This window comes from Centruroides vittatus, unplaced genomic scaffold, assembly GCF_030686945.1.
Source record: "Centruroides vittatus isolate TY-2023 unplaced genomic scaffold, ASM3068694v2 scaffold_3315, whole genome shotgun sequence".
Classification (NCBI taxonomy): domain Eukaryota; kingdom Metazoa; phylum Arthropoda; class Arachnida; order Scorpiones; family Buthidae; genus Centruroides; species Centruroides vittatus.
The window spans coordinates 2,469,137-2,492,318 of NW_027122703.1; the positions used below are offsets into that span (position 1 = coordinate 2,469,137).

At 30.6% G+C, this 23,182-nt stretch overlaps 1 protein-coding gene across 2 annotated transcripts in view; it reads right to left on the reverse strand.

The window, feature by feature from the left end:
- Positions 1-23,182, reverse strand: part of LOC136988611 (trans-1,2-dihydrobenzene-1,2-diol dehydrogenase-like) — a 37,722-nt gene that overhangs the window by 11,457 nt on the left and 3,083 nt on the right. For both annotated transcript variants that reach the window (XM_067286517.1, XM_067286518.1), the window contains exons 2-5: positions 8,431-8,569; positions 4,961-5,072; positions 3,141-3,304; positions 2,273-2,519 (exon numbers count right to left, since the gene is read on the reverse strand). In XM_067286517.1, the coding sequence (XP_067142618.1) occupies positions 2,273-2,519; positions 3,141-3,304; positions 4,961-5,072; positions 8,431-8,529 (622 nt within the window). In that variant the 5' untranslated portion in view covers positions 8,530-8,569. The remainder of the gene's footprint in view (positions 1-2,272; positions 2,520-3,140; positions 3,305-4,960; positions 5,073-8,430; positions 8,570-23,182) is intronic.

The following is a 23,182-nucleotide window of genomic DNA, read 5'->3' on the forward strand; positions in this document are numbered from 1 at the left end:
GAAATCTGTGATTTAGTGGATTGATTAATTTGGAATATTTACTTATAACATTCTGGATTGATTAGTCATTTAGATTAATTCATTCACAATTAACATATTTTATTTTTTTTCAAATGATTTCATAAGAAAGGATGTAACATCTGTCGTTTTTGGAGAAAAGGGAAATCAACTTCCTTTCCCACACCCCTCATCACCAAAGCTAGGCGTCCATATGTCAGTTTACCCCCTTCGCATATTCCCCAAACATCCCCTTGATGTGCAGAAAATTCTACATTTTAATTGGTTAGGCATGTTTTAATATAGAGAACCATTTCCTAGATTGAGGAGTTAGACACAAACCTCCAAAGGGAAAAGTTGTTTTCCACAAAGCTCGATAGAGAAGTTTGACTGAGATCTTCAGAGAGAAAAGTTCGACTCTATACAATTCTCCATAGAGCAGAAGCTCCAGCAGTTCTCTACACAGCAGTTATAAGAATCTTGACTGCATAGAAAGGTTCTCTCAATACTATTTTAAACTGGTGCACTAAATTAAAGAAGGATTAGAAGATATATAAAGTAATTCGTCACCAATCCGAAGACTCCTAATTAAGGTTAGTAAGTAGATTTGATATATGTAAACTCTCTCTTTCTCCCACAAAATAGGATAGAATAGATTTGTCTTGTAACTTGTTAAGATTTGCTTTTATTAAATTCTTGTTATTGTTTTAAATATGGTCTCATTCTTGTTTCAAATCTGAGCTAACATCTTATCCACTTATTCACGTCCCTCCCACTCGAAGTTCCTCTCAAGTGTAAATGAGCGTGCCTAACGCTTTAACTAGGCTGGTGTCAGGAAAAACAAACTTGCAGGGATTCCTACAAATTAAACCTTAAACTTAAGACTTAGAAAGCCGTCCTACGACTCAGTGGGCCAGTTCACCCAACTGTGCTGCCGAATAAGTAGTAGAGGGGCTAACCCTGTCTCTCTACCCACGGCTGACCCTCACAATTTTCGATCTACAGATTTGAAAAATGAGCTTACTGGTTTTGTAATGCAAAATTTAGTTTCAAAATTTATTTGTTTTACAAAAATAATAATATTAAAATAATTTATGATAGTTCCCAATTGGAATTTTTCATAAATAAAAAATTATACCACTGAATGACGTGATATATAACAAAATTGTTTCAAAAATAAATAAAAATTCATTGAAATTAATATTTCAAGTAAAATATAAAAATTATTCTTTATTGGAATGATATATCTGGCAATGCTGTATGGCAACAATTAGTGATAATATTAAGAAGGATTACAGTTATTGGAAATTCTGATGTGTGGACAATCATTCAAGTAATTAAAAGGAGGTAAAAGAAATAGCATTATTAGAAATATACAAATCTTCAAAATATAAATATACAAATGGCATTAACGCAAGGGATGTGGAGGGTCACACAAGCACATGGAAAGCATCGTATGAGATACCTTAATGCAATTTCATGATGTTCCATAAAAAAGTATGTTTATCTGTTAAATTTTCACATTTCAGTTATTTATATATATTTATAACATATTAAAAAATTAGCACATATAAACTGGAACTATACTAACAAAATTCACACCTAAACACTAATTCCAGCAGTAAAAGTGAACAAACTTTAATGTTCAAACGTTTTTGGCTTCTTTTAGAGGCCCTCCTCAGGAATATACAATGAAAAAACAGTTCTATCATTTGAAAAGAATTTCAAATGATAGAACTTCAACAAAAGAATTTCAAACAATAGAACTATTTTTTTGTCGTACATTCCTGAGGAGGGCCTCTAAAAAAAGCCGAAAACATTCGAACATTAAAGTTTGTTCACTTTTATGCTGGAATTAGTGTTTAGGTGTGAATTTTGTTAGAACATATTGTTCAATAACAGATTAAAATCAAGCTAGAAAAATATGACCATTGAAGCAAATTTTTAAAATGTCCATTAGCAAGTTAAATCATCAAAATATTTCATTCTAATAGCTTATTTAGTTATCTAGCTTAATTTAGCAATTTAGTTTATTTAGTTCATTTAGTTCATCCAATAAGCATTGAAAATACTGACTTTCATTCCTATCTAACAATAGATTTTGTTTGTTTATGTAATTGAGTAAACATACAGTTTATAAATTAGTTTATTTATACTTTAATTTTTAAGTTATTTATATAGAATAAAGTATTGAATTATCTTAATTATTTATATATAAAACTTTTTTATTAAAAAATGAATTTAAAATATTTAAAATTTTGAAAAAAATTCTTACCATCAGAATTAAGATGACCAACTGCTGCTATTTTTTTAGGCTTTAAACCTTCATATACCATGCTAATAGCATTGACAGGATAAATACCTAAATCTAAAATAGTTCCACCACCTAATTTCTTTTTACTAACTCTATCAACATTTTCAAGCAAAATACCAAAACATGAATGTACATAATACACATCTCCAATATTTTTTAGTTCTTCCATTAGTTTTTCATAAACAGGAAGAAATCTACTCCAAAGAGCCTGTAACGAAAATATACATCGAAATTTCAGAATAATAAGATCATAATTTCTTCTCCAATAATTTCATTGAGAAAAATTAATGAAATTATTGGATAAGAATTATTATTATATATCTAAATGATATTTGTTAAATAGTACTGTACATTTAATTTCTTGAATTTTGCTTAAGATTTTTTAAGTAAAATGCTATATTATTTTTATTGGTACATGTCATTTGTTCAAGATACAATCATTAAATAATACTGATCAGGTTTTAAAGCATTTAACAATGTTTTTATTATGTTTATATAATAAATGTTTTTATTATATTATTAAATATCAATGAAATAGGAAATGCTAACTAAAGATAACATTTTTTTCGTTTTTTTTAAATTAATTAATCTATTCTAAATAACTAACACTAAATAAAATAAATAATTATTTATACTTTTTAGAAACTTTTAAATCCTAGATTTTTTGAAGAAAGAATTAAATTCAGAAACTTTAAAAATTAATTAAAAATTTATGATTTCTGTTTATTATAAATCTGTTAAGTTATAACTTTATATTAAGCTTTTCAAGTTTAAAAATCTTTATGAATTTCTTTTAACTTTAATCATTATTAAAATTAATTCTCTCAACCTCCATTAAAAATCGTTTATGTTTCTTGGCAGTGGCTATTAATTCTCGAGTCTGTTGTAAATTCATTCCCATTGGTTTTTCCATCAGAACATTTTTTCCGGCTTCAAGAAACATTTTACCCAATGGTACATGAAATGTGTTGATTGTGCCAACATATATAACCTCTATAATATAAATTACAACAATTAATAAAAAAGTAATTTTTACTATCATTGTAACATAATATAAATTAAATTAATTCAGAGTATGAAACAGGATAAACCTGAATTATCATATGAAATACAAATAAAATTACATTTAATTTGAATTTAATCATTTTGAAGTTAAAAACTACAAGACATCAAATAAGCATTTGGCTGTACTATAGATTACCACCTATGGAATTTTGGGACTTTGAGTATATATTTGAACTCAGGGGACTGAGACGAGTTCAACAGTACCCTACTTTTGGATTGGAGACAAAAAAATAAGAAAGTCATCATACTTTTTAAGTTATCATACTTTTTTAATGCTATCATGCAGATGGCACTGTAGTTGCTAGTACCGCCATCTTGCAGTAAAGTCTGCAAACCATGACGTTGGACTTCAGTCATCTCCTGGAGGAATAGGTTAGGTTTGCTGGACAAGCCGGGAAAGTGGTGCGTAGTACTAGCTGACCACAAGTGATAGCGAGCGTGTTGGTAGCTGAGGAGCGCGAGGGTGTGCGAAAAGGACTTAACTCCAACTGCAGATGATCAGTGTGCTTGTGGATCAACATCTGCCTCTGTTGAAGGTATATATGGCCGACTTGCCGGACTGCCTGTTAAACACGCAATAGACTTAGCAGAGAGAGCGATGCGACTCCCAATCATCGCACCATCACTGAAAAAAGTATGATAACTTTTTAATTTTTTGTCTCCGGTCCAAAAGTAGGGTATCGTTGAACTCATCTCAGTCCCCTCAGTTCAGATGTGAAGTGTGAAGCGCAATAGGAATATACAGACATGTGAATTCAATTAAAACAAATTTAATTTTGCGATAAACAAATCTATACAGATGAGTTCTTTTGGATTCCCTCAGTCCAATTTCTCTTACTGTCCGATAGTAACAATAACCCAAGTAGCTTACCTTCTTGGCAACTACTTGCCCGACAATACTAATCAAACCCGCGTGATCCTTAACTAAATTAAACCTACGGATAGAAAAGTATAGAGATCGGGAAATGAGAAGAATTGATAGGATAGTGGGGTACCCTTGTTCTCGCTGAACTCCGATGCCGGCTGGTGCTTTGTTCTGCATGTCTCTGGGTTCGTCAATGTTTTAAATATCTTCTACTATAATTTCTTTTCGGTGTCTCTGATTCTACAGTCCGGATCCTCACCTCAGCGGCTCTCTATTTGGCCCTCGTAGAATTCCGTCTCACGAGCTCGCCGTTTTCGTCCGTGCTTCTTCGTGTCCGGCCGGGGAAAAAGTGACCCTTCGTGACCCAGATTTGACTCGTCTTTCACTCGAACCCTTTGTTCCACACGGCCCCCTGGTGGGTGGGGAGTGAGAAGCCTCTGTTCCCAGAAGCCAGAACAATGAACAAAGGAAGTTAGAAAGAAGGGTTAAGAAAGAGAGAAAATTATTAAAACTAATTAAATCTATAATACATATGTATAAAAATATATGGCGTACAGCCACACAGATATATACTCAAAAGTCCCAAAATTCCATAAGTGGTAATCGATAGTATCCCCAAGCATTCTTAATCTATTTGTGAAGGTCAGAAACTATAGTTTATGATTTTAAACCAAATTTTCATTGTATGACCAGAATTTTTCAGATATAATTATGCTTACCAACTTCTTCATCTTTGGCTAACTCTTCATATGTTCCATATGCCTTTGGAATATTATGAAATTTTGCAAATTCTTCTGCCCTTTCAACATTTCTAGCTGCTATTGCTACTACCTAATTGTTAAAAAATTAATATTTTGAAAACTTATTGAAAATATTCATTTATGTGTATTTTTAAAAAATTTCTGAAAATTATTAAATATTGCAATATTCATTATTTTGTGTTATAGAACATTCTTAAAGATTTTAGGCTTTAATTTACTATCTAGAAATTTTTGCTGTAATTTCAAGCCAATAGGGGGATAAGATGATAACATTCAACCTTGGTAGTTCAACCATTTTAAATAAAAATAAGTAAAACTGATTAAAAAATACAAATATGATATTGAGAATAACTATTACGATATAAATGTTATGATATTGATAAGTTTCTAAACTATCTGTAAATGCTTTCAATCTGAGGATTAAAGCTAACCTGAAGAAAGCTTAATCTAGAGATCAGAAGATAACATAAGAATTTAATGTAAACATATGAATGTTTTTTATTATGTAAAGTTGAAGTGTATATTGTCATTATTCAAAAATTTTGATATATACAGACACTCCTCGACTTATGTTTCACAATATATGATGTTTCACACATACAATGGCCGATGTGAGTGAAGTAGAAGCACAGGAAAATAGTTAGAATTTAAATCCAAACTGCTTTACTGATGTATTAATATTTCTTTTGATATAACGATATATAAACACTGAAGATATACATTCTTGTGTTTTACAGTATATCCATTATGTCTGCAAAATTCCCCACTGTATCTTCTGTTACTGGTAAAAAGAAGAAGAGGAAGGCTGTTATCTCAAATGAGAAAACTAAGAGATCATATCTGAGCATGACAGTTATGGCAGTTGCTCGTGAGTTTGGGCTATCACAATCAACAGCATCCCAAACTCATGTTACTTATTATATAACCTTGCATATATCTTATTCTATTTATTTATTTATTTATTTTTATTTTCAACTTGAGATATTTTTGAACTTACAATGTGTTTTTTGAAACATAACCCCATTTTAAGTCAAGGAGAGACTAGTCAATATCTGTATGTCAATAATAAATGCAAAAAATCTCAGTATACTATTTTAAAAATGAAAGATATACTGTATTTTATTTCTTGAAATAAATCAAAAACTTTCTTAAAATGAAGTGTTTTATGAAAACGATACGATTAAAGAACATATATTATGAGGATTAAGATATTTATTCTTACTGATTTTCATTAAAAAAAAGAAAAAAAAAATTTTACTTGAACTTGTTTTATTTCAAATGAATGATGCAATTTAATGTGTTGTATTCCACAGTGTAATTGTAGACCTCTGTATTAAAGGCTCTTCAAAAGACTTTAATACAGAGGGGTTTACAAACCCTGCACTGCCTAGATGTTTTTCAAAATTTATATCATATTTTTAAATTACATATATATTATTAAAAAAAGCCCAACAGATATTATTTTATCTCAGTTTCTTAGTTTTGTCTCCATGCAATATAAAAAATGACTATTGAAAAAATTATAATTTTTCATTTTTCTTAGATCAGTAGTGCTCCTGAAAATTTTTTGCAGAGGTCTCAAAACTATAGTTATGCCACTGGTTGTATTGCAAATTAATTTATTCCATTTTTAATATTGATATTAATGTTATTTAATTTTATTTCTTACATTTATGTTAAAATTAAACTTAAACACTAGTTATCTAAAAAAAAACTACTAATAGTTCTAGTAATTGAGTCTTGTGAAACAAAATAACTGGACTATGATGCTAACCCCATATTTGCTTTGAACTGTTTTCTCTAATTCTCTTATGCTGACAATTCATCATTAAGAGAATCAATCAGAGAATATTTTCAGAATGTAAAAAAAATAGTTTTGTATAATTAACATATAATTGTAATATAACCTCTGCTTTCTTAAAGAATTCAAGAACTTTTACTTTCATACTTGAGTACTTTTGGAATCAATGTTAGTCTATCTTCAGAAATGTTCTTAAAAATTTGACTTGATTTAATATTGTCATACATTAGTTTCTATTTTACAAAGATCATATCAAATTTTTGAGCAGAGATTTGCTACCCAGTGGGAGGTGAATGCAATAAAAGGACATGGGTAATATTCCGTTCTTCTTACATTCTGTGAGAAATTGTAATCGGGCTCTAGCCCTAGTTAGGGTTACGAGCATTTTATGGTATTTATTGGCTGGCATTGTTACTCGGTAAACTTCTACATGCAAAGAACACCAGGATGAAATCAATCATGTACCTGGAACCTGTTACCAGTGTGGATGATACAACAGATAAATATATTGCAAACATTTTCGAACAATAATAGTTCTTCCTCAGGCAATACAAAAAACAAGCAATGGAACGTAGAACAAAATAGAACATGAATATTTAAAATTAGAATTGAATGGGATGGAAAAGACTCTCCCAATCAGAACAGACTCCCATGCGTTTACTCCATCCCTCTTAAGGACCACAGGTGTGATAGGGACTGTATTTACATAGGTTCCACTAAACACTCCTTGGGAGTTAGAATATGTGAGCACACTGCAGACATTCGACATGGCAGGAATGCTACGGCTCTTGCTATTTATCGACTGACCTGACATCGAGGCCACCTTCAACGAAGCGAGGGTCATCATCTCTTCACCTCTCCCTGAGCACCTGAGATAGTTGGAGGCTATTTCCATTTATAAAACTAGCCGCACCACCACCTGCATAAATTACAAAGAGGAGCTGAATTTGTCCATCGCCTGGCAGGCCCTCTTGGACACCGATCTTTAATCACCAATTACCCACATGAAATGTGCATGTCCAACACAACGTTCTTACACGAGATGTGGATTCAATTCTAATTTTAAATGTTCATGTTCTATTTTACGTTGTTCTACATTCCATTGCTTGTTTTTTTGTATCGCCTGAGGAAGAACTATTATTGTTCGAAAATGTTTGCGATATATTTATCTGTCATATCATCCACACCGGTAACAGGTTCCAGGTACATGATTGATTTCATCCTGGTGTTCTTTGCATGTAGAAGTTTACCAAGTAACAATGCCAGCCAATAAATAGCATAAAATGCTTGTAACCCTAACTAGGGCTAGAGCCCGATTACAATTTCTCACGGAATGTAAGAAGAATAGAATATTACCAATGTCCTATTATCACATCATATCAAATGATCCTCATTCATAAAATTTTCAAGATTACCTCTGAAAACAGATTTGTAATGCATTCAAAAGTACTCAGGTATGAAAATAAAATTTTTTAAAAGAATTTAAACTCCAAGATAGCAGAGGTTAGTGACTTGTTTTGAAATGTTGATGGAAAACGGAAAACTGGTGGTGCCAGTTCCGTTTTCTGTCTACAAATAAGGTTAGTATTCAATTTAGTCATTTTGTAATATAACACATTACAGTTACCTCATGGTCTTCTTTTGGCAAACTTCTCAAACAACTAACAAAATCATGACTTATTTTTCCTGCAGTTACTATTCCCCACTTGGTAGCCATTATTTTCATGATTTTTCATCAAATGCTATTAAACAATATTTCAAATTAACTGAAAGTATAAAATTAAAAGTTTTTAATCATATTGTTCATAAATAAAAGTAATAAATATTAAATAAAAATAATATTTTGTTATTGTGTATTTATTAAATTTTATAAACATCTCAAGAACCCAAGAACCCCTATTAAGTTTTAAGGGATGATCGATAAATAACCAGCTGACGACAATAAAACATAATGAAAACAGAATGAATTAAAAATCATCTTCAAAACATTTGCTTTATTAAGAGTTTGAAATGGCAACTTTAAAACAGAAATCAACAAAAACAAAAATGTAATTCTGGAAGTTCCAATAAAAGTTATCAATAGGAAGGATTAAAAACATTAGCTTCAGGGATTCCCTACAAGGATAGATCTATCTATTGTTAATACTTTGTCATTACAGCTAATTAGTCATATGTACCAATGTTTTGAATTTTGTTCCATTATACATTTCTGATATGAGACTTCAAGACTTCAGATTCTATATAATTTTTATGCAAAATGTTTTTGTCAGGAGTGCTCCTTTGTAAATTAGCCCTTTAAACTCTTAATCCTTTAATGTCAGTTAACACAATCCTTTTATAACTGATCCACAAGACCATAGCACTTGCTATACACATATTCAATAACTGCAACCATTTTGAAATATTTTCTCTTTTTGTCACAAGAAGGGAGGAATTATCATAAAATGTAAATATCCATGTGTTTTTTAGTTTCAAACAACCATAGCCTTTCTTTAGTTTTCTTGAATAACAATATATATATTTAAGGTACTGTACATACACACACTAATAGTTGAACAGGACCCAATAACCAACCATATTCACATATTTAAATTTTCTGTCAATTAAGCATGTGTTTACTTTTGGCTCAATTTTATTGCTTACAGATAATTTTTTATTTTGTAAAGTTTACTGTTATTGTTCATTAAAAGATGGCCAACAATAATGTGCATAGTAAAAAATATATTGAAGAGTCCTCAAATAAAAGGTTGTCTCTGTAAGTGAAGCTATGCATTTTTTTAAGTTTGTCAATAGTGATTTGAAATGACAGATTTTGAAGACAAAAATTTTTTTTTATTCTTCAATATATTTTTTTACTGTTATATTATATTCTCAAATGTCATGCTGTTTTGTGCTACTATACTTAAAAATTGTTAAATTTGTTTGTTGTTTATTAATTTTGCAAGATGTTATTACATTCATTTGCTTTTTTTATATTTCAGTAAAACACTGAAAAATGATAAAGGGACCACTAAAGTTGTAAAACTAAATGTAAAGTTAATACAAGTATATAACACTTCTTTGTCTCTAAGATGTAAAATGAATATGTTTTTCTTTAGCTGAAATTTAAAAAATATAACCACTGAAAAAAAAAATTGGCCCAGAGTAGGACTCGAACCCACAACTCCTGCTTACCGCGCTTAACGTTATAACCGTCGATGATTATAACGTTAGCTTATATATGTGCTGAAAGAAGAGATCAAACTGGAGGTCTGGATAGCGTAACTGGCAACGCATCTGCACGGTAAACAGGAGTTGTGGGTTCAAGTCCTGCTCTGGGCTGTTTTTTCTTCCAGGGGTTCTAAATTATTTAAAATTAATTAATTAAAATTATAATTATTAAATTTAAAAAATATTATATTAAATCAGATATTGCTAAGTCTATTTTTACAAATTAATGAATGCTTTTAAAAGTATAACTGAATATTTAATTCAATCAAGTACTGGTACAATAAGTGAGTCAACTTTTGGGTAAGAGCTGGTCAAATATACAGTAGGTAGTATTACAGTATTTAAAGGCTTAAAAGTATTTTTTTATAAACAATTTAATCAAAAGTTTTATGTATTCTACAATTAATGTGAAGTACAGACTCCCATAAAGTGCATTAGTACATTTCTTGTAATGCATAAATAATGCTGTATAAAAAAATATAATACAAATGCTAAGTAAAATGATCACTTATAGATAACTTTAATTTACAAAACTTTTAAATTTAAATGTATTTGATATTTTAACAGAAATATATATAAATTTTTCTATAGCTCTGTTTTTTCAGATATTTGTGATTAATTTTTATACAATTGTTTTAGATAGTGGATATCTGCAGACTATGCATTATCCTTTCTTTCCCTCTTGCAGTGAAAAGAGAAAACTTGCCAAAATAATTGTAGTTAAAGAATATGCATAGTATACATTCATTGTTCTCTAATAAACAAGTTGCCAAACTGGGCAATAAATTGCCAATTGGAATAAACTGGATATTAAAAATTTTTATGCTATAACATGAATGTGATTTCATCTTTGACTTATAATTCATGCAATCAATATTGGCAATTTTTGAATATAATTATGAAACAGTCCAAAATTGGGACATTTTTCAGGATAGTTTTAAAATCAAAATAGTATATTAAAAAGCAGAACTGATCAGCCTAGTTTGGGAGTCCACATTTTAATTAAGGATATGTAGTATATTTACTTGAAGAAGCTTGTAAAGAATCCTTAATAAATGACTGCTTGAAAGATTTTTAAGGTCCTTATGTTTTTAATATTTAAGAAATTTAATATGCTGTTGAATATAGTCCATTTGATGTGGTCAATCACAAAAATTTTTACATCATATACTACACCTAAGTATAATACTATCTATAACAATACTTTCTTCTTTAAAGTTATCACCAATTTTTCTGAAACATGCTTTTCTTTAACTTTGACATTTAGCTTTTTTATTATGCTTGAAAATATATATATATATATATATGCTAAAACTGTTTTTCTTCATTGTTCATAGTGTTAATTAAATGTTAAAAATTGCTACTACATTTAGAAAAAAAAAAAAGTTTTTTGAGCTAAATAAAGAAAAAACTGAAATCTAATTTTAAACACAAAATTTAGACACTAAAATACCATTTTATTTTGTTTGCTAAAGTACCAGAAAACATGCTAAATTGCCAATGTGTATTCTAATGCCAATGTACTAAACTGAAGTTTCAAATATACAAATAACCTCTCACTTGACAACAATAGAAATACAATAGAGTCGTTAATCCGAACCCCGGTTATCCGAACGATTTTCAGTCGGACTGTGTCGTGCTGAATCGAACGTTTTTGATACTAGATTTACTTCTAAAGTATAATTTTCATGTTTTTTATATTCTTCAATATATTTATTTTGTTTGTACAAAATGCAGAAATAATTTTTAACGATACGATAGCCTTCGATTATTATTATTAAAATTTTCGTTAGGCTTAAAATCGACGAAAATTCAACACGAAGCGACACGCAACGGAGAAGAATTTGAACATTGGACAGGTTAATATAGTTTTTCGTACATAATCGGTTATCCGAACAAATCACTAATCCGAACAACCCCAGTCCGCAATTGATTCGGATTAACGACTCTCTACTGTAAATGAAATAGGAGATCAGTAAATTTAATTTTAAAAATAATATAGTCCAAAAATAAAGTGAGAACCTCATATTGATGTTCAGGATGACAGATCTTCCTGTTCCTGTAGTCTTCAACAAAGACTACAGCTGATACTTGCTATCACATGACAGAGTTTATCATATTTTTCTGCTTTTGAAGATTGGTGTGAAGTCCTCTACACTGTTTTTAGACTATTTGAATTTTTGTAACAATAGGAATTCACTGTGTATTGTCAATTGGGATAAACAAGGTCATTCTGTTTATCTCTCAAAACACATGGCTGTTTTAAACATAAATCATCTCTTACTCTTTTTAATCACCCTTTTAAAAAGTTTTTTTGAGTTAAGCATACAAAAAAATTAACAAATCAACTAAAAGAAAGAGGAAAAATGTCAAAAAAAGAGAATGGCAATGAAAAATGAAAAAAGATGCAATAAATACTATATAAAATGACACATTTCAATGTGTCACAGAATATGTCCTTAAAATTTTCTTCACATTTTTAAAAGGATAAAAGGGTCAGCTCCATAAAATCTAGTCATTAGTTTTGATACTTAAATAGTTATATAATTTGTATAAAAAGAAAAATTTTACTATTCTATATGTTAAAATCCAAACAGTTAATTCAAAATATCAGAATTATTACATTTATCTATAACACAGTCAATTGATTTGTTTTTAAATTCATATTTAATTAATACTAGTGACTAAAATAATTTATTTTCATTTCATGTATTGTATAATTAAATTTATTAAAAATTCATAATCAGCAAACAAAAACAGATTTTAATTATAATATTCATATACATTACAAGTAAATCTTTTATTGATTAAATTGTATTAATTAATCTGACTATTTTTAGCATTTTTAATCATGAAGGAACCTATTATTATTATTTAAAGAAACTTCAAATATTAATAGTATACTGCAAAAATATTGTATATCATATATATGCATTTATAACTAAAAAGCTGCAGGAAAACTAATCGATAAATAAACATATTTATTGATTAACCGTAACTTTTCGGAGAAATTTTAATCACTTTATTAATCAAATACAGTATTAATGTTTTAATTTGCCTACATGATTCCATTAAAATAATAATGTAAATAATAATAATAATAAAAGGTAAATTTTAAGAATAGAACCAGAAAGCATAAGTTAATAGTAATTTTTTGTACAAACTAAAATCCAATTATTAAATTAAACTGGAGAAGACATTATGTAAAAATTAATTTCCATTATTAATGCTCTGTAAAAAATTAACATACAAATATTCAATTTGATGAATATTAAAAGTATAATTTCATCAAGAGAATACAAAAACAGGACAAGTGAATAATTTATAATATTACAAAAACTGTTAGAACAAAGGCGCACAACTGTAAGAGGTTTAGCAGTCAAGAGACACTGTTGCAAGGTTGGCATAAAAAATCAATTCTCATCCATATATGTAAACAAACTGAGTGAGTTCCCAACAGAGAACATGCCAAGACAAATTAAGTTCCCCAAATGGATCGACTCCTTTATTCTAACGGCTTGAATTTATTGTTCACCTGCTTTCTCTTTTATCGATTGCCTTATTTCAAAGTTGGCAATTATTAACATGCTTCATGTAAAAGGATATTTTTACTCCATGTTTTAAAATAAAGAAACTACTAGTTTTGAATCAAATCCAACAAAAATAATGCAAAAAACAATGCAAATGTCATTTATTATAAGTTTAAGTTCAACTTAATAATAATTTTGGCATTGATTCGCGTTTTATGATATCGTAGCAACCAGTTATACATAATTAGTTAATAAATCACCAATACAAATGGTAATGTTTTGTAGTTATCTGTATGCTTTTAAAAGAATCAAATGGAAGGGAAAAAGTACAGTAATAGAAGTAGAAAAATAGAAAAAAAGAGACCATTAGTGTTGTAAGTTTTCTCGTTTGTTTCACATCTACAACGGATAACGAGAAGGACGAACATATATATATATTTTTTTTCGTTTTTGAACCTCTACTTTTCACGTAACATTTAACAGAACGTGATCTCTACAATCACGTAAAAGAAAAAAGAAATTAGAAAGTATCCGGCCTTTTTTTGTGTATAATAAAACACAAAATATATTTTATAACCAGTAACTTAGCTGGCTTGAGTGCCACAAACCTAAGGGAGGCTACAACAGTTTTATTATATGTAAAATTTGACTAATAAGAATAATAATCAAGCTTTTTTGATGGTTTAAAACTGCGTATATGTATATATAAAAGTAAATACTGCATATAAAATTCCTAATTAGTATTAAATTAATAGCGAGGTTGAGGCCGAAGTTTTCAACGCGAAAACGTGTACGTCGGACGTTCAGCGCCGTCTTCCTGTAAGCGTAGAAGTTTGACAATGGCGTTTAGAACGTCGAGCATGATTACACTGACGTTCCAAACGCCATTGTCAAACTTCTAGGCTTACAGGAAAGCGGCGCTGAACGTCCGACGTACACGTTTCGCGTTAAAAACTTCGGCCTCGACCTCGCTAATAACGGCGGAGATAGACTATTGTTTTCGTTTTTGCATCTGGGCGGCCAACAATCAAGTAACGGCCTTGTTTATAACATCATTAAAGTTTTTGTTTTACTTCACAGTATAGAGAGATGATATTGTTTTCAATGAGAGAATCAAAGTAGAAATTTTAAATGGTCAAATGGGAGTAAATTATCTCTTCTGACGAGTTAAAACGTGACTATTGTCTAGAATTTTCTTTAATTGATAATATAAACACTATAAAATAAAAATAAAAAACAGCTAAACGAAAGTAGTTTGCATTAAGAATTCTTCGTATTCGTGTAATAAGACCTATCGATTTTTTTTACAACGGATCCAATGCCGGATACGGAAGTCATTATTTTTGTCTCAAGTTCGCATCTTGACACCGCCACATTTTAAAGTTTCCAAGGCATTTTCAACGCTAAAATTATTTTAAAATCGTATTGTGTGCTGTGTTTATATGCTATCAATCGCATTATATCAATATCGCATTTAGGTTTTGCATTTGGATGTTGTGTGATAAACGATAGCCAGCTATTTTTTTAAAAATTCGATTAAGTACTTAATTACTACTCGACTTTTTCACGTTAAAATGCGATAATAAAACATAACTATGGAATTATGTGGTGAAAAAAACGTAATTTCAAACCAAATAAGTATGAAACGAATATAATAAAACCATAAAGTTGCGGAAATTGGCGTGAAATCTCACTATAGATGGAACACGAATGAACGAATGAATTCCGCGTGACCTGAATATCTCATGTCATTTATCATTATTTATTCCTTTTTTTTAAAAAAAAAAAAGAAATGCAAACGATTTCTACAAACACGGAAGAAATTTGTTACATGCAAAATTTACATGGGCGAGGTGTTATTCAAAATTGCACGTACGAAAACTTAGTAAATACAGTACTTTATTAAGTCATACATGAATAGATAAAAAAAAATAATTCATGACTGATCTATCATAAAAACATATCTTAAATTTAATAATTTGAAACTTTTACTTTATTTCTGTTGTTTCGTAGTGTAAAAAATATTGTATCGATTAGGTAAAAACTGAAGTCAAATCCGGTCCCTCATCACTCGGATCGCCCCGTTGTGAGCCTGACCGAATCTATAAAAAGGCCCTCTGAGTGCCCACAGGGAGGAAAGAATTAAAAAAAAAAAAAAAACTGTAAAGGATTGAATTCTATGACAATAAATTACGATTTAAAATAGTGTATTTATTACTAACCGAATAAGGAAAGGTTAAAAGATAGAATAAGGAAGCGATTTATTAATTTTCAATGAAAACAAACTAAAAATGGAGGATAGGCCACAGTCTACTTTATTTGTAGGTGTGCGATGACTAATTTTTTTGTGTTTTTAATTTTCAGATCTACCTTCTATAGACTTTTGTCGCCTTAGGTAGAATGTCTTGCCTTAAATGCGATGCTACAGCAGAGCCTCACCTTCTTTTCCGAGTCATCGCCTTTCCATAATAAATTAAAGATGTTTGAAATTAAAATGTGATCAAAGTTCAGTCTGAAGAACTTCCTCTCAGTTAAAATCAATTGCTCTTCAAGGGAATTTTTTTTATAAGAAAGGATATGTTTTTACAATGAAACATTATCCAGTTCTCACTTCCTCTCGTTTATTATTGATTTCATTAAAAAGTTAATAAATGTATTAAACATATCCTAGTCATTACAAATTTACTATATATATTTTAATCCTATTCTTGGATTATTATAAAATAATTGAATTTTTATTGCATTTTAAGTTTATTGATGATTGCATGATTAAGGGCTGTCCATAGATGATGTCCCACTGGGAGGGAAGGGGGTTTATTTTGTATAACTCTTTCCGCCCTGTGGGCACTAAGAGGGCCTCTTTTAGAAGGCCCATTATGGGTTCGGCCAGGCCCACAATGGGGCGACCGGGTGGTGAGGGACGGGGCCCGACATATCCGAACGGACCATCCCCCCGAAAAATTCCTGGGGATTTTCGACCCGTTCGGATTCGATCCCGGGTCCCCCAGAGCGGTAGGCTGCCACCTTGACCGCTCGGCCATCTGGCCGCTTGAGGGGAGGGGGTTACGGAAATTTGGACAAACTGGGAGTAGAGGGTGAGGGGGTGTAAAATTTCAAAAGAAATTCAGACGTAATGGGCAGCACCTTACTAGGAAATTGGTAACATACAATTAATAAAATATTTTATCTGAAAAGTCGTGTGAATAAATAACGAGCATACGTAAAATATTCAGCCATTCAAAAATAATAGGGAAAGCTTTTTTCATCGCTTTTCCTACCTATTTTACAATATAAACTTAATTTTTAATATTTAAGAATTTGCCGGTTAGATGCGTGCATATCTACTGACAGCTATATTAATCAAATAGCTTGTGTCTGTATTTGTATATTTACGTGTATGTGTACATGTAGTCAAACGTCATGTAGCGCCACTCTCGTAAAGTCCCATTCAATACTCTTAGACAGATTTTCACCATAAATATCTCGTAATAGAGATCTCTTCAGTACCTGTAAACTACTAAATATAGAATTTTGCATTTCAAACGACACTTTCTTACTAACTTATGTGAATACCTCATTCCTGTATACATAGTTCTTATTGTTTGACGTTCATTACATCAGCTTAGCACCAATTTCAGAAACAAACAAGTGTGGATGCTAATTTGTAGTTTTGTTGTATATACACAGGCCCTGTCACAAGGAGACCAGAAGGGCCATTGGACCCGGGTCTCACATTTACAGAAGCAAATATTTACTCTCGTAAATGTGAAAATCCGTAAATATTTCCTCAAAAATATCTTCAATAAATTACCTTTGTGGTTCCGGCCAAATGTTATTTCAAAACTATACTTTAGTTATCATCATCATCATCATCATCATCATCATACATGATAAGTAAAAACATGTTATAATTCTGTGAGTTAATAATGACTGATTATTATGATCATTTTTAACTCTCCTCCGTGGGCACTAAGAGTTTTCAGCATGCCCATTATGGGTTCGGACAGACCAGAATGGTGAGAGACGGGGCCCAGATATATACGGACGGATCACCCCTAATTCCTAAGGGTTTTTGACCCTTAGGAATTATTAAGGGCCGCTCTGAGGACCCGGGATCGAATCCGGGTCTTCAGAGCGGTAGGCTGCCACCTTAATTGCCTTATCCGTACTATGATCGGGCGGTAATGCACGGATAATCGAGAAACTCATACTATACTACCCTTGATTGAGAAACTAACAAAAAATGCTCTATAACTGTAATATATTTGTGATTTAGGTATGGAAATATGGTATACAAACATAACTTCCAAATAAATGTTTATTCTTTATGTAAAATAATTCGTAATTTTCGTTTGCATTTGAGATTTGATAATTATTTTTCTAATTCATTAGAATAACTAGAATTACATAAAGCAGAGTGGAACATATACAAGTTCGGTAGTGGTCAACGAATATGCACGACTGCTGCATTGAAATTAAACATTTAAATATTCAAAAAGTCGAAACAAATTACAGTAGAGCGTCGATAAGTGGAATGGCCGGAAAGTGGAACGATTTTCAGTCGGACTGTGTCGTGCTGAATCGAATGTTTTTGATACTAAATTTACTTCTAAAGTATAATTTTCATGTTTTTTATATTCTTTAATATATTTATTTTGTTTGTACAAAATGCAGAAATAATTTTTAACGATACGATAGCCTCGATGATTATTATAAAAATTTTCGTTAGGCTTAAAATCGACGAAAATTCAACACGAAGCGACACGCAACGGAGAAAAATTCAACAGGAAGCGATACGCAATGGAGAAAAATTTGAACATCGGACAGGTTAATGTATTTTTTCGTACAAAGTCGGAAACTGGAACAAATCATTAACTGGAAGGACCCCAGTCCCCAATTGGTTCCACTTTTCGACGCTCTACTGTAGTTGATTGAAGTGAATTTTTCCACGACGTTTTCAGTATCTTAGACTATTGTCATCACTAATCACTACAGAGCATCAAATTTTATCTATCATGGTAGGATTCGACTGTTTTATGATCGAATATGATAGTTTGCAAGTAGTTAATACTAGACTCAGCCTAGTCTTAACTAAACTCTCAGATTCAATCTCGGGTCTCCCAGATGCATTTACCACCCCGGCCATCCAGTCAACTAACACAGAAAGAAATTAGAAATTCCCATATAAAAACCACTATAAAAATGCTAAATAAAGAAGAAAATGATATACAATGAGATGATTACGTAAATCTAGTTTAAAAAGTATTTTAAATCACAACGGCAAGAAATATGGCGTGTCGGTTTCTCAAAAATGTCTAAAAAAATTTCACATAAATATCTCTCTGTATATTTAATCTATGCATTTTTCTATCAGTTGGATACGTTAAACAGTAATACCGTATTGTCTAACACAGTAATATATTATTATCTTAGTACTAAAGTACCGTGTTAGATTATATTATAGGTATTCTATAATATAAGTAAGCCTATATCGAACGCATACGATATATAATCAGTTATATACAACTTTGTACTATACCATAATCTTCAACACAAATTTCTATTTCTCATAAACTAGTGAAAATCGTTTATTTCTTTATTTTATTGTAAATTCTTAATCCATTAACCTGATTAATTCATACATAAATGTTGTGTTCATCTTGTGCGTACCACGTCACGCAGAAAACTACAACAGAAAGAGCCATTATTTTAACTCAGGCTGCAATTTTTAATCATATTTTTTAAATTTATTTAATTTAAAATATATGCTCTCCACCTCAAATTAGTAGTGTCTTGCCCCTGTACATACTTGCCTGTTAATCGAGCCGTCTTCCTCTAAGCTTTCCATATATAGTCTGGACTTTCATCTATCTAACTCCGTTCTCGAGATTAAGGGATGACAGACAAACGGACGACAGTGGAAATTTATAGGTCTACAATTTTTTTCAAATTGCAACCCAAAAAGAAATCCGACTAGTGCTGTATTTTACTGGCTGCTAACACTGTGCAACATACTGTATTTACACAGATCTTTTCGACCCAATTCCATTGAATTAGTAAGATATCCAAACAAAACCATATTATAAGAAACAAACTATGTGTGCACATAACTTATGAGAAAGCATTCAAACAAAATTTGAAATTTCACGACGACAGTTTATTGGCAAAAGCTTCTAATCGAGCTGTAATTAAAAAAGAAAAACTGTAAACTTATAAATTTCCACTGTCGTCCGTTTGTCTGTCCTTCCAATATCACAACTTGATATTAGCGAAGTTGAGGCCAAAATTTTAAACGCGAAAACGTATACGTCGGACGTTCGGCGTCGCTTTCCTGTAAGCCTAGAAGTTTGACAATGGCCTTTGGAATGTCAGTGGAATCATGCTCGACATTCCAAAGGCCATTGTCAAACTTCTAGGCTTACAGGAAAGCGACGCCGAACGTCCGACGTATACGTTTTCGCGTTTAAAACTTCGGCCTCAACCTCGCTATTGTTTAAACAATGAATAATTATAAACAACATTGAACTATAGCACTTCGAAAACAAGTTTTAATCGGTTTAAAAGTATTTCTGCAATAAGCAAAGATAATTTATAAGTTTTACTTTGATTCCAAGAGAATTTTAAAAATATTACCAATTAAAAATTTAAGAAATAATGGCCACATTTATATATCTATATTAATGACTTGTAACTTATAAAAAGTTAATAAATGACGACAAATCGAAAGAATTATATATGAAGCAAATATTTAATTTGTAATTTGTTTTGCCTTGTACGAAGAGAAGTTCTGAAATTAAGCAAAATCGAAAACATGTTGGCATTTAATCAAACACAAATATATAACGAAAATACGAAAATTTTATTACAGTAATTTCCTGATTATAACTTGCAGTTCTCTGTGCTTTTTAAAGTCAATTTAAAAGCAGGTGCAAGATATACATTCCAGTAATTTTTGCAGATATAAAAAAGTACTCGTGAAATTATAGTACTTAGTAGTTTAGAAGCAATCTACAATCGAGGAATACCTGATTATTGTTATCATATCATTCTAAGAAGCTAACTTTAGAACTTAATAAGTGAGGAACAAGATGGATTTGGAGTGGAAAGATCATGTATAGATAAATTATTTGCATTACAACAACTAACTGAAAAATAGATTGGCAAGACACTAAGAAACATGCCTAGTTAGCACTGATAAACCTAGAAAGGCATATGACTATCTCACATTGCAGGTTATGAGAAACACTTGAAAGAAAGGAATATATTCAGAAATAATAGCCTTTATCGGGAGAGTGTATAATGAATAAATGTTAATTGTAAGTAACATTTATACTCACAAAATAGCAAAGGTGAGTTATGAGTTTTACTCAATTCAGAGGGAATAGGAGAACTAATTCACAGACTAACACAGTAGTTTTGAACTGGGGTGCTTCAACGACACTTCAATGGTGCCGCGAAATGTAGTACTGAGCAGTGCCATAATACTTCTTACGTATATTACTGAAAGTACGAAAAGCGTAATAACATTAGTAAAGAAGGATAAATAAAAAAAATTACCGAGCTCGGGATGCCATTATTAAAAAAAGTTGAAAAATACTGAAATAACCAAGAATATTAAGAGCAATAAATCCGATGTTATGGGACAATATCAGTATCAAAAGCTAAAAGCATAAGTATGAGGCACTAATTGGCAACATAGTAATAATGAAAGTGAAATATAGAATATGAAAACGCGAGACAAGAAAAGAGTAAATGCTCTAAAGATGGGATGTACTGTACTAGGAAGTGATAGCTTGAAAGAACTGCTAAAGAAGATATTAGAAGAACGACAGAAATAGAAATTGAATTGATGAAAAGAATAGGAGGAAAACTAAAATGGTATGGATGCAAGATGAAGATGGGGAGGCGAGATGGCTATCCAGGATCTTCCTATGGACTTCAGAAGAAAATTAAAAATATCTATAAGATCCTGGAAAAAGTAACCGAAGCTAAGCAGGAGGCTATAAGATGAAGACATCGCCGAAGGCGTGGTGAATGGATATTAGCAGATGGCGTTCAACTGTATAAATCGAAGAAACAAACGTATCATCCTGCATTTTATTTTATCAATCATTTATTATAAAGGTTAATTGTAAATGTAATGTTATATATATATATATATAATTACATATTTTTATATTCTTGAATATATTAATAGAAGTGGGTGGCTTCTTTTAATAGATTACACTCGAGACCCGATAAAATGCGGGTGTCGCTTATAACACAGTAAAAAATTGGATCCCAATTCTGGCATAGTACTTTGTGCAGCACTACAATCAAATTACTATAGGGTAGTTTAGTGTTATACTTGGTTTCTTCTTCAATGGTTTCCGCGCGTATATAGTACAATATTTCTTTTTACTCTCACCTAGTATAATGTAGTACCAGGTGCCAAGTATATTTTTGAAAATTCAAAAACTTCTGTAGCTACTAGAATCATACATATTTTGATAAAATATAGAACTATGAGTTTAATAATCTGTAAATTTGATTTTATTTCATAAAATTATGATATCATATCTACTAACGTACTGTATCTTTGTAATGAATGCTATGTTATTTCTGTTTAGCCATTAGAAAAATTACTGTATTACTACTATTTAATTTCTAATTATTCTAATTTCTCAGATGTTAATTAAAAGTCCAGTTTTCTTAATTGAAAAACGAACTGTTTCTAATAAATTCAAACTTAACAGCTGATATTAACTTACAATTAAAATTGCCCATTTATAGAAATTAAATGGACTCCACGAGGAACGAAATACGAATTTCGATTCAATTTTTTTTTCTTTTTTTTTTTATGGATAATTTTATGAGATTGGATTTTGAAATAGATTTTTTACAGTAGTAAAAGAACAAATACCTCACCAAGAGCTTTCGTAGATTTTCATTAAATTTTAACATCTAGTAAAAAAGGTTTGCAAAACATATCATAAAATATCAGTAATTTGAATACTTTTATGTATTAAAAAGTCAAAATGTTTTTCCTTTCTCTCATTAATATTTGAAGTTATAATGGAAAAATATAATGAAGAAATGCCAAAAGTTAGATTCCGGAGCCAACCTGTCAATAGCACATTTTTTAAACAACGGCACTTCCTTGTAATTTTATGTAATGTTACTGAATATAAACATGACTAAATTCAATTCGTTTTCAAATAATTAAAATATTCTTTCTTTAATTTTACACGGTTAAGGCATCAACCTAATACTCTGGGACTTAAATTCGAGATCAAGGTTCCAAATTTCGAGTTATGAGAATATCTACACGAATGTGGTACGAACTCGTTCGGTGAATGGTCTTAATGAATGCCTAACTCGTGACTAGTTATTCGGGTCAAAACCATTGGAAATTTTCACCAGTGATTTAATCTGGACACATCGGACATCTCACCTCACCCCGAATCTATCGTGGACACGAAAAAGGACCCTCTTGGTGTCCACAGAATGGAAAGAGTTTTGAAAAAAGAGAGGAAAAGAAAAGAAAGAATACTTCTTATTCATCCAAGACTACCGGTCATTTTTATTGGATGTATATATTTTAATAATACAATTTTTCAATATATATGTTATTTTGCTTCATGTTATGCCTACATAAAC